Consider the following 13,261-nt stretch of genomic DNA (forward strand, 5'->3'; position numbering starts at 1 on the left):
GATCGCTGCGAGCACCCGAGAGGAGCGTGAGCACCAGCATGGCGGGGCTCCGACGCCCGCAGCCGGGCTGCTACTGCCGCACCGCCGCGGCCGTGAACCTCCTTCTGGGCGTTTTCCAGGTCCTTCTGCCCTGCTGTCGCCCGGGAGGGGCTCAGGGACAAGGTCAGCCTTGCGCCGCTTTGCTAGAGTTCCCTCTCCACCCCGCCCCCCCTGCTTTTTCTTTTAGGGAACTGCAGAAATCTATAAGCTGGCGAGGGGAGGAAAGGGAAAGGGGCAGCAGGAGGAAGGAAAGCTGTTGCAATTCTCGGTTGATAACATTTCCTAGTCACCTCGCCTTGTACCTCCTCTCCCCGCAATACAGAGGAGGTCTTGCGGGGCTAGCGGAGAGCCGCGCAGACCGCTAGCCGCGCGCGCCCCGGAGCCTTTGTGCGCGGGCCCCGGGCGCCCCGGGCGAAGCCCCCGCTTTGTGTTCCCTGCCGCGGCCCGGGCGCCGCATTCACCCGCCCGGCATCCTGCAGCTTTGTTCCCCGAGCCTAGCCGCTCGGTAACCAGACTCACACAAGCCCGCCCCCGGGGCTGCGGGTTGCAGAGCCTTGAATGTCCGGGGGGGGGGGGTGGCTGCACCTCTCCCCCGCACGATCAGCCGCGACCGGACCGCTGGCGGATATGCGGATATATGGGGAAAGCAGAGACACGCTTTCCCCTCTCTGTCAGAGGGGCCGCCGACTTCCACCCAGTCCATTGTGTTTTTCTCCTCCACGTCGCCTTAGTATTGAGAAGGAAAATGAGACTTGTTTTGATGAGGTGGGTGGAATAGGGGGACGAGAGCGGGACAGGAAGCATGTCTTTCCGTGCATTAAAAATGCAGTGTCTTTTTTTGTGTGTGTGTTCGTGCAGCGATTGAGCCCTTGCCCAATGTGGTGGAGCTGTGGCAGGCTGAAGAAGGGGAACTCTTGCTGCCCACTCAGGTGAGGACGACCAGATGACAGGACGGGTGTGGGTGTGGGTGTGCGAGGGAGGGAGGCGGGAGGCTACCGGCTCCCCAGCGGCACCCACGGTCAGGCCACTTTGCAAGGCAAATAAACGGTCGGTCATGCCGAATCCGAACACCTGGCAGCGGTGGCCTTCCTGGCCTCCTCCCGCGCCATGTGACAAGGCGTGAGTCACGCCGGCCCCAAGTTCAGGGGTGGGAACCCAGGCCACCTCAGCAGGGCCGTGGCCAGTGGCTGCCGTGCAGAGGAAAAGGGCGGTGACTTGGCCGGTGCGTGGTCCTGGGTGGGCGAAGCACATGTGCGTTGCTGGTTCCTTGTGGATGGCATGCAGGATGGAAGATTGAGGACAGCAGAAATAGTGATTTCATAAATGCTACTGAGTGGTGTTTGCCATTAGCGTTAAATAGCTTTGGGATGAAGATGTGACTTTAAAGGATTGTAATCTTGGATTTTTTTCCGAGTGCCTTTAATTTGTGTTAGAATACACTCTCTTTAAGAACTTGAATGTCAGGTTTTTCTTTTTCTTTCTATATGATGGTGTAATGAGTGCATGCAGGAAAATAATTGCTAACAGTTTATTGGGAATCTGTTGCATTGTATAGGGTTTGTTCCTATAGCATATGCAGTGCTGCAGAGCCTTCATGTTTAAGGTTTAACTTTTAAGAGAAATTATCATTGCCTGCAAATATACATCTTTGAATATGAAATCATTGACTTTTTAAGTCAGTGACCCCAAGTGTATGTGTTTTTTCTTTATTAATATGAAAATATTCAGCTGGTGGGCTATGATTTTTAAGATGTTTATTACTTCCCACTTCAGTTGTTAAGTGCTGTCAAGTCATTTCCAACCCATAGCGACCCTGTATAGGGTTCCCATTTCAGTTGTTGTTGTTAAGTGCCTTCGAGTTGGTTCTGACCCATAGCGACCGTGTATAGGGTTCCCACTTAAGTTGTTGTTAAGTGCTATCGAGTTGGTTCCGACCCATAGCGACCCTGTATGGGGTTTCTGAGAAGCAGCTGGTGAGCTTGAACCACCGACCTTGCAGTTTAAACCGGCTTTGCAGTCTGGCCTTGAGGTTGGCAGCCTGATTGGTAACCACTATGCAACCAGAGCTCCTTCCCACTTCAGTAGGAGCACTTAATTCTACATTGTCTTTTGTGGCCATTTAGAAAAGCAGCTATAACTTCACAGAGAGTCCGGGCAATTTTGTGTTTCGGTTTTCTCCTTCTGTGACATGTATAGAGTGCTGGTTTTGAGATATTTGGAATATTCGTTTTAACCAGGGCTAATGAATAACAGCTTCTAGGCGGAGAGGTTGATTTTAGAGGGAAATTTCACCCTGGACCTTCCCTGAAGGCAGCAGGTAGGCTGAGTAAGACTAGTCCTTTGAGAAAAGGCTGCATCAGGATGGAGACCAAAGCCTGTCCCTCTCTCAAAAGTTTTTTCCCAAGTAGATTTTTTTCCCCGTTTATAAATCAGACCTGTGTTGCAGAAGGTTTGGACAATGCAGAAAGATACAAAGAAGAAAATAAATATAATTTATAATCCTACTGAAAAAACCACCCTTAAAATTTGATATTTTTATTTTTAAAAAGTTACATTTGTGTATATCAGGGTGATTCAAGAGTGAAACTAGTGACATTTTAGGCCAATAATTCTGTGTTGTTGGAGCTGTCCTGCTCTTTCGCAGGGTGCTTAGCGATATCCATGGACTTTACCCACTAGACATTGGTGGCATCCATCTCCCCACCTCCCACTTTGTGATAACCAAAAATGTCTTCAGACTTGTCTTGGGGCAGGGGGTGGAGTGGGGGCAGGGGGTGGAGTGGGGGCTGGGAATCACTGATATATGTCTTTATGTATTTGCATTTTTACTCAGTTGTAGCCTCTACCTCTTACTAGTACTGAAACCAACCCAGACTGAAAGGAAAGTAAATTACAGACTCTCATTAGTTATAGCTTGAAGATTTAGGACTTCAAGGTGAAACTGTCAAGACCTTGAGGGCCTTCAAAAGTTTGTGGAAAAATGTAATTGAAAGATAATGGAATTTCTCCATAAGCTCTTTGATACCTCCTTCTATGATATGATTTAACTATAGTATTTATAGGCACAAAACTTAATTATACAGAAATCTTAATTCCTGCTTTTGTTTATATATATGCAATGTATATTTTGCTTTTTTAAATTAGAATTTAGTAGGTGTCTTTTGGCATACCCATTCTAGAGGCATTTATAGGTAATTGAGTTTAATCAAAGATACAATGAAAGTGAAACTGGGATTAAACACTTTTATCTCTGTATGTGTACCTTTTAGAGACTATTTAACCTGTGTATGTTTAGATGGAGTGAGAGAATGTATAGCTACAGGGTCGCTGGGAGTCAGAACCAACTTGATGGCACTTAGCTCTGTTAGTGTAGTGGTTACAAGACAGGCTGCTAACGTCAGGGTCAGCAGTTTGAAACTACCAGATGTTCCGCAAGAGAAAGATGAGACTTTCTGCTCCCATAAAGATTTACAGCCTTGGAAACCCCATGCAGGCTCTCTATGAGTCAGAATCGACTCCATGGCACATAACCACCACCACCACCAACCAACAGTAACAAGAAGCATAAACTACAGAAGGAGTTTTTTTTTTGTTTTGTTTTTTTTTAAGTTTTTATTGGGAGGTTTACATGGGAGAACATCAGCTTTACACTCATCCTATCGTATTTCGTTTCATTGCATTGATTACAATCTCCTCCATGAATCGTCAGATAACCAAAGGGTACACTCCGCAAGCCTGCCCCTCGGTTGTCAGCACACAGCCCTTTTCCCTCCCTGAGTCCAGTGTCCTCAGCCGCGCCATCTATCCATCCCTGGTGTCACTGCCTCTCTGGGTAGGGTCCCGCTCTCCATTTCTCTGCACTTAATGGTCTCAGGGACCTCCACTCCTGGGCTACAAAGTCCATCACTTTCCTCCTTTTGTCAAAAAACATCTGCCTCTTCATTTCCTACCCTCACCGTCAGTCCTGATGGCAATCATTCACTATTGTACCACAAGAGTCTTATCCCCATATCTTTCGCCAGCCCGGTTCCAACAGATTGGAAATCATTCAGTGGTGATTCTACCTTCCCCTGCCCTGTCTGGACCTAGGCTCCCTCTTGAAAGTTTGTAAGCCAGTCACTTCTTGCCTTTCTAGGCCCCCCATTTTGGGTAGCCAATGTCTAAGGTGCCCATCCCTGTCAACCCTGTGTACCGAGGGGATGGGAGTGATCCTCGCTGTAAAGATTTGTTCCCTTTTTTGAGCTGCTACATCCATAAGTATAGGTAAAGTTCATCAAATTGTAGCAGGTTACTAATTTTTTCCCCCCCTCTTCAGGAAAGGTATTTTTAAGAAATTCTTTTTAAGGTGTTTTGAAAAATTTTTTTTTTTTTTTAAAAGGGGTTGCCTCATGGGTGTCATATAGGATCTTCTGGAAAGAGGATTGTTTATAGATGTTGTTTCAATTTAAGGGTTTTCTGTTTAATTAATAGTAGGGGAGTCCTGATGTAGTACTGTAGGACCAGCACTGGACTGCTAACCACAAGGTCAGTGGTTCAAACCCACCAGCTGCTCCTTGGAAACTCGATACAGAGTTGCTCTGAGTTAGAACTGATTTGTTAAGTGCCATCGAGTCGGTTCTGAACCATAACAACCCTATATAGAGTTTCCTAGGAGCAGCTGGTGACTTTGAACTGCAGACCTTGCAGTTCAAACCAATCTTGCAGTCCTGTGCATTAGCCCACAGTGCCACACCAGGTTTCTTAGAGGAAGACTTGCAGATGGACTAAGAAGAACTTAAGTTTATCCAGTGATAGGTGGAGTAGGAACAGCAGAAGATATGGCATTAAAGAAACAGGAAAGAAGATATACGTATTTGCCAACACTAATTATTTATATGGAGTCCTGATGTGGATAAGCACCAGACTGCTAATTGCAAGGTTGGTGGTTCAAGTCCACCTGCTGCTCCTTGGAAATTGTATACAGGGTTGCTATGGGTCGGAACCTACTCGATGGCATTTAACAATAATTATTCAATTACTTTTTTTGAAAATGTTTTCTGTTGCATGGGCCTTTTATTATTATTTTTTTTTTCAATTTTTAATGGGTCTGTTAAGTATCAGTGAACAATTTTGACTGTCAGTTGAAAGGTTGGAGATTTGAGTCCACCCACCCAAAGGCGTCTCAAAAGAAGGGTCTGCCGATCTACTTCTGAAAAATTACTGTAAAATGCTGTCAAGTTTGCTTAATTCTTAGTGAACCCTGTATAAGGTTTCCGAGGAGCAGCTAGTGGGTTTAACCTGCCAACCTTGTGGTTCGCATTTCAATGCTGATCCTATGGTGCCACACCAGGACTGAAAAATTTGCCCTTGAGAACCCTATGTAGCACAGTTCTACTCTGACACATATGGGACCACGATAGGTTGGAATCCATTTCATGGCAACTCTTTTTCTGAGGGCCCAAGAATTTGAATATTAGAAACTAAGTAACGCAATTGGATTGCTAAACTGCCAGGTCCTCTGAGTAGGCTGAATGGATCTGTTTCCTGCATTCATTTCTTTTTTAGCTTTATTCGTTCACCACTGTATCCTCAGTTTCATCATCAGCTAAATGAAGGTAGCAATAGTGCCGACCTCAGAGGATTGCCTTGAATTTTACATACTACCTTTTATTTTGGCGGTATCTCAAGTAAATCCTAGATTTTGGTCATCGGAGAGCATGAAACAGCTTCCCTGCTTTGAAGGGGCAGAAACAGTGCAGATAATGCAACATGCTTTACAATTATGTAGATAAGGTATTTTATACATATCTTTTTAATATATAGTCTTTGGTTACGTTGTAAAATATTTTGGTGCGAGAACATAAAACCTATATTTATGCGTGATGATAATGATAACTTAAAATTAGCTATCGAGCTGTTTCTGCCTCATGGCACATGTTTTGGAGTAAAACTGAGTTCCACAGGGTTTTCAGTGAGTGATTTTGTTGGAATTAGATTGCCAGTCCTTTCTTCGGAGGTAATTCTGAGTAGACTCAAACCTACATCTTTTAAGTTATCAGCTAAGCATGCTAATCGTTTGAATCACCCAGACACTCCAAGGTGATAATGATAGGAAGGAAGGGAAAAAAGACCAAAACAAAGCAAGTTAGTAAGTAATTTTATTCTTAGATATACAGAATTTTTCCTTTCCTCTAACTGTACTTTGGGTATATTAATTATCAGGAGGGACCAGTCCCTGGAGAAGGACATTATGTGTGGTGAAGTGGAGGGTTAGTGAAAAAGAGGAAGACCCAAATGAGATGGATTGGCACAGTGGCAGCAGCAATGGGCTCAAGTGTAGCAATGATTGTGAGGTTCGCACAGAACTTGGCAGTGTTTCCTTCTGTTGTGCATAAGGTCGCTATGAGTCGTGCATAAGGTACTGACTCACTAGCACCTAACAACAGAAAATCTATATTTCAACTATAAATCAAAACATTGAATCCAAAGTGGTGATTGTTAGAAACCAAACAAATGTTTTTGTTAGCTTACTCTGTGTGTGCAAAATACTGTGCCTTGCACCTTCTTCCCTTAACCTTTAAGGTCAAAACTTTTCATGATTCCCCATATCCAGAGTCATATCCACTTGACCTGCTCTAGCCTTCAGGACCTTTACCATCTGACCCCTGTCTGTAGCTGTGGTAAGTCCCCTAGGATGCTCACACCAATGTGACTCTTAGCTGAGGAACCTCAGTGTATATCTGTTGAATAAAAGAAGGAATGTGGTGGCCAGTCTTTCAGTGGCATTTAAGGAACCCTGGTGATGCAGTGGGTAAAAGTCTGGGCTGCTAACTGCAAGGTCAGTGACTTAAACCCACCAACATCTCCCAGGAAGACAGATAAGGCTGCTCAGTGAACATTTGTTATCTTGGATGCCCTAAGGGCGTCCTATACTCTGTCCTATAGGATCATGATGAGTCCAGTGATGGCTGTGTGTTTGGGGTTTGGTTTTGTCCTTCTTTGGGTTTCTCATAGTGTTGTGAGCATTTGGGTTCCCTAGCCCTTGTTTTGGGGTATGTTGTTTGTCCTGTGTTCTCCTTAAGAGGTTGTGGGCTTCTAACACATGTGGCAACCACAGTCTGTGTTTAGTAGGCCTTCAGTGGTTAACACATAGTCTTTGTGAAGCAAAGGCACCTGTTTCAATGCCCTGCCTATTTCCCTCTTTATAAGGTTGGCAAGTTCTGAAGATATGCTTTACAGGTGAAATGGCTTCAGGCTTGATTTTCTATTGTTTAATAATCATATTTTTAAAAGCACAACAATTCTGTCAATAACAAGAGCAGCGTAGTACCTTCAGGCTTTGCTGAAAAGATTCATTCCTGATGCCCCCTGGTTAACAGGTTTTAGACACAGGCATTGGTGCTCAGTACCAGCAGCTGTCCCCTGATGTAGACTTGTGTTGATTTGGGTCTGGGAGAGGTAAATTTAGTGCTCCACAGGCCTGGTGTGCTCTTTTAACTAATACTTTGCATAGGCTTAGAACAGTGAGGACTTGGGATAAAGTGATGAGTAAGGTAGTCTCTACTTTTAAACACCACGTGTCTTTCCACCCTCTGCACCCTGGGAATGTAGGTAACGGAAACTGGTAGAAAATGAAACAGGAAATGGTACAGTGAGCATCTGAATTCTTTTTTATTATCTCAGGTACTGTGTTATATAATAGCCTCTTGTTCCAGTCAGTGAATCATTGACTAATACTTGGAAATCTTTTTGTTAGCAGGATTTATTTTTGGTGTAATCTCCGTCTACTATCAGCATTAAAAAAAAAATGTGAGTTGGATGCTATACCTACATTGTTCAAGTGCATTATGAGTTTTAAATCATGCTAATATGGCACTGAAGGTTAATGTGCTGGACTGCAAGGTCTGTGGTTCAAGCTTACCAGTCGCTCCTCAGAAACCCTATACAGGGTTGCTGTGAGTTGGAACTGACTCGATGACACTTTACAACAATAACAATCCATTAAAAACTGTAGAGTATTATGAACTGACTTGAGAAACAAGAAAATTAAGGCACGCAAAGTTTAACTTGCACAGGTTAGTAAGGAAATGGTGGTGGTAGAATTTGAACCTAGGAAGTATCAAACTCTAGAGCCTCTTCCCCCCCCTCATTATTTTTTTTTTTAAAGCTTTTATTGTGAGTTGAGTGATAGTTTACATGGGAGAACATCAGTTTTTCACTCATCTTACTGTATTTCATTGCAATGATTACAGTTTCCTCTATGCATCATCATTTAACAGTATTTGCTTTTGTTGCCTCTGTTTTGTTTTGTTTTTTATGTACACAAAAATACTCAGAAATATTTAATCATTTAAACAACTAAAGGGCACAATCTACAAGCCTGCCTCCTGGCTGCCAGCACACAGCCCTTCTCTTTCCATGAGTCTAGAGTCCTCAGCTGCTCTATCTCTCCATGTCATTACCTCTGCCTCCATCTCTGGTATCACTGCTTCTCTGGTTCGGGTCTCACGTTCCTCTCATGCTCTTCTCTCTTGATGGTCTTAGGGTCCTCTGTTCCTGGGATGTAAGTTAACTAAGATTAACTACTTCTTGTTACGAATTGGGCTGCGAACTGCAAGGTCAGCAGTTGGAAACTACCAGCTGTTCCGTAGGAGAAAGATGAGGCTTTCTGCTCCCATAAAGATTTATAGCCTCGGAAACCCTGTACAGGGTCGCTATGAGTCAGAACCGACTCCACGGCACATAACCAACCACCACCACCACCCCTTAAGTTACAAAACTTCTGCCTTAACAGTTGTGACAGCTGCAGTTAGTCATGATAACAGTTACTCACAATTGAATCAAAAGACTCTTATTGCTGTCTCCTTTCACCAGACCCATCTAGACAAGATGAAAAGTATTTAGTGGGGATTCTACCTCCCCACATATACACTCTGAAACTAAACTCCCTCTTGAAAACTTGTAAGCCAGCCATTTCGTGCCTTTATAGTCCCCCTTCCCCCCCCCCCCCTTTAAGGCAGCCAATGTCAAAAGTTGCCCCATCCCTGTCAACTGAGGGGGTAGGCTTGATCCTTGATGTGAAGACGCCTTCCCTCTTGGTTGGTATTTTGAGCTACTACATTCATAAGTATAGGTCAAATTCATCAAATTGTAGCAATTTTTACTTTCTTCTTTGTCAGATTTCTTTATCTTCCTCTAGTTGAGCTCTGATCATCAAGCCATTGAAGCTAGGTCAAATGGGTACTATCTGCAAGTTTGGGTGTTCTTGTGCACCTCCCCCCACCTCATATCAGTTGGATACTTTATTCTCGGCTCTAACCCTCCATGGCTAGGTCAGTGTCCATGGGCTCAGTAGTTCCCAAGTCTCCCCAAACTTCAACCAAGCAGATCTTCCTTCTCTCTCTCATCTCGAGGTCGGCAGGAACCTATGGAACATGGTCAAACTCAGCCCATGTCTTCATTACTGCCTTTCCCCCACTTCTCTCACATGTAGACCAATGCTATCACTAGCGAGCTTCCATGCCTGCTTGTGTGTTCCCTTTGAGTTTCAGTCTTGGATGGAGGTTTGTCCTGAAGGACAAACTTGATTGTTTGCCTTGATGCAGTGCCCATGTTTTTATTTTATTTTATTTTATTGTGACTTAAATGATAGTTTACATGGGAGAATATCAGCTTTACACTCATCCTATCATATTTCATTTCATTGCAGTGGCTATACAATCCCCTCCATGCATCATCATTCAATAGCATTTGCTTCTATTTCCTCTGTTTTTTTTTTTTTTTTCTTTCTTTCTTTTCGAATGTACACCAAAGCACTCAGGAATATATATCATCATTCAGACAACCAGAGGGCATACCCTGCAAGCCTGCCCCCCAGCTGCCAGCATACAGCCCCTCTCCCTCTATAGTCTAGAGTCCCCAGCTGCTCCATCTCTCCACATCATCGTCTCTGCCTCCATCTCTGGCATCACTGCTTCTCTGGATAGGGACCCACACTCCACTCTTCTCCCTTGATGGTCCCAGGGGCCTCTGCTCCTGGGCAGTGCCCATGCTTTTAATGACTATGTTACTGTGTGAGTTTTAGCTCAGTCTGACCGGGAGAGAAGTTAGGTGGTGATAAAGTTTTCACATGGGGGAAAATTATTTTATGTTCTGTTTTGATTTGGAAAAAGTTGCTTAGTGGTTATCAAATGTAGTCATAGTCTCTTGTCCAAAGGGGCATCCAAAAGTTTGTGGAAAATGCCACTGCCCTTTTATTCCATTTTCCCACGAACTTTTTGAAGCCCCCTGGCATTTTAAGAAACAGCTAGACCATATTTAGCCCTGTAGGTATATCTTGAGTATCTGCTATAGGACAAGTACTATTTGTTGAGATTTCATGATGAAACCCCCCGAAAAATCCCTGCCCTTGTGAAGCTTGCAGTAATGGAGACGTATGGATATTGACTGTGGATAAGCTGTAGGATAAACATTAGACTGCCAACCACAATGTCAGCAGTTCAAACTCACCAACAGCTCCTCAGAAACCCTATACAGGGTCATATGAGTCAGAACCAACTCACTTAACATTAAACAGTAGATAATAGGAGTAGTCCTGGGGTGGCACTGAGGATCACCACTGGACCGGAAACCGTAATGTAGGTGGTTCAAACCCACATGCTGCTTCTTGAAATGAACTTGAAGGCACAATCTGTTAGAAAGTGATAGATGCTATGGTGGGCAAGTGAAAGAGAAGTGCTGGGGAATGGTGGTAGTGGTGGGCATTGTACTGTTAAGTCCCTTGGTCAAAGTAGGACTCTGAGCAGGTGATACCTGAGACAATCCTAGAAATACCAGAGTTAAAACACCCAGTGTAAGTGCCCTGAGGCCATGCCAAGAGGCTGGGTGGAGGTAGAGGCTTGACAGGATTTAGTCTCTGCCCTTTGAAAACCCAGTGTTATTGGTGAGATAAGGTTGGTAATACCAGGAGATAACAATCAAGTGTTGAAATGTAGGAATTGAAAGATAAGGAACCATGTGTATTGGAGAGGCCAGTTAAGACTTTAGGGGGAGGGTGGGACAGTTTAGATGTTTAATTAGCAAACATGGGACTGGGGCCTAGCCTAGAGCCTCCCATGGCAGACAGTTGGATGTTTTTGTGTTGACATTTACATTGGAGATGAGAGCACTTGCTGCTGAGTGTGGCTATCGAGGTTGGGAATGAATATGCTGAGGCTGATGTTGGACTGTGTGGACCTCGCTTAAGGAGTTTGGAGTGTATCTGACTGGCAGTTAGAGAGCCATTGTACATTCTGGAGTGGGGATTAACATGATTATAAGTGCTGGGTCTATACCACTTTTGAGTAAATAATGATTAATTCTGAGGAAGACTGATCCCTCACAATGATGCTTTGGGTGGTTGAAGGTTGTTGTTAAGTGCCGTTGAGTCGATTCTGACTCATGGAATTTTCATGGAACAGCTAGTGAGCTTGAACCACCGACCTTTACAATTCAAACGTCTTTGCAGTCTGATGCATTAGCCCACAGCGCCGCACTAGGACTCTGCTTTTCAGGTAAATAACGATTAATGCTGAGGAAGCTTGGTCTCTCACAGTGATGCTTTGGGTGGGTGAATGTAGGAAAGTCTAAATAAGCCTTAAACTAGAGGAAAATCTCTGAATGTCTCTTCTGGTAAGCGAGGCTTATGATACTAATGGTGTGGGCTAATTTGCTGCCAGAGGAATGGAGAAGTAAGGACAGGCCTGAACTGTATTTCAGATGAGTGGGTATGTCTTCATGGTTGGAGGTGAAGGGAGGAGAACAGTACAGGTGACCCTAATTTTTGCCCAGGGGCCAAGGGGCGTGTGTCCTTGACATGTTGAAACAGAAGCCAGTTGCAGGGACCTCTGAGGTTGCTGGTCATCTTTGTTTCTGGGGAGCTGAAGGTGAGGTGCCATTCATATATTCTGAAGGCATTTGGAAATAGGCCTAAAATACTCAGAATTTTTTTAGGTAAAGTAATTCATTCTATAAATATTGTGGAACACCTACCATGTGTTGGGCACTGGGCTAGGTGCTGTGCTGAACAAAATCACATGCATGAATCTTGGCTTTTCTGGAAATGTAGGTATAATATCAAGCAAGCACATATGTGTGAGAGGAACATGAGGCTGTTTCAGAAAGCTTATTGTCTTGAAAACCCCTGTGGAGCAGTTACTCTGTGTTCTATGGGCGTCAGTGTTTTCGGTGAGTTACGCACAAGTGTGAGTGAGAAGTTGGAGCTAGAGACTAGGGCTTTGAGCTTCATGGTTATAAATCCAGATTCGCTTTCTGAAGTAATTAGTGTAGAGGAGGCCGAAGAGAGCTGAGGGCTAGGTGCAGGAGAACTGTGACAGCCACAGGTGGGAGGGGAAGGGCAGCCAGTCAGTATTGCTACTAAGTTAGAGAGAAGCTGGAGAAACAGGAAGATTTCGTTTCCCTGAAGCCAATGGTGATGAGCTTCACAAAAGAATACTGTGTCATTTGACTGGAGAGAGTGTCTGCCAGGCATATCACAAATGTATTGATCAATACGCTCTTAGATTTCTGTTTGAAGCACCGTAACTTTCAGTCCTTACATTCTAATTACATGTGATCACGCTTCAGCATGGTAAGTCTGGGAGAAGATTTTGCATTGTTTTAGTGTGATATTTATGCCATTTATAAAATTATCCACTTTTTTTGTGTGATGTCAAAACATAACAGGCATTCATTTATGGGATTATGAGCTTAGCAGAGCATAATTTCTGTGTGTGGAAATTGTAATTATTATTGAACTGAGGGCTCTTGAAGAGAAGAGAAGTGATGTTAAAACTAATTTTGAGATTATGTTTAGCTTGTACTTAGAAACAGGTAGAATATTTACTTATAGTAACTACCAAAGGAATCACATGACAATTTTTTTCAGTTGGTACTTTATTGAATGCCTGCTCTGTGCCAGGCACTGTTCATTACCCTTGGCTCAGATTTGAAGAAGTATTTCTTTTGAACAGTCTGTGTTCCTTTGAAGCAACTGTTTAATCATTTTCTTTTTCAATAGGGTGATTCTGAAGAAGATATGGAGGAGCAGTCTCAAGAACAAAGGTGAGGAAAAACGTGGACATTAATTCCTGCGTTTTAAATATTCCTGTCCTTTGGATACCATCATAAATTTTTGTGTATATTTGTATGTTTTTTGTATATCTAATATTATCTGCATTATACCCTTCTCTTGGACAATTGTGGT

The 13,261-nt window shown here is 43.8% G+C and overlaps 1 protein-coding gene across 1 annotated transcript in view; it reads left to right on the plus strand.

Annotated features, from left to right (window-relative positions):
• The first annotated feature begins 38 nt into the window (after nucleotides 1-38).
• Nucleotides 39-13,261, plus strand: part of KIAA0922 (KIAA0922 ortholog) — a 218,992-nt gene continuing 205,769 nt past the window's right edge. The window contains exons 1-3 of the mRNA XM_006875505.1: nucleotides 39-162; nucleotides 898-968; nucleotides 13,076-13,119. Coding sequence (XP_006875567.1) covers nucleotides 39-162; nucleotides 898-968; nucleotides 13,076-13,119 — 239 coding nt within the window. The remainder of the gene's footprint in view (nucleotides 163-897; nucleotides 969-13,075; nucleotides 13,120-13,261) is intronic.

This window comes from Chrysochloris asiatica, unplaced genomic scaffold, assembly GCF_000296735.1.
Source record: "Chrysochloris asiatica unplaced genomic scaffold, ChrAsi1.0 scaffold00329, whole genome shotgun sequence".
Lineage (NCBI taxonomy): Eukaryota > Metazoa > Chordata > Mammalia > Afrosoricida > Chrysochloridae > Chrysochloris > Chrysochloris asiatica.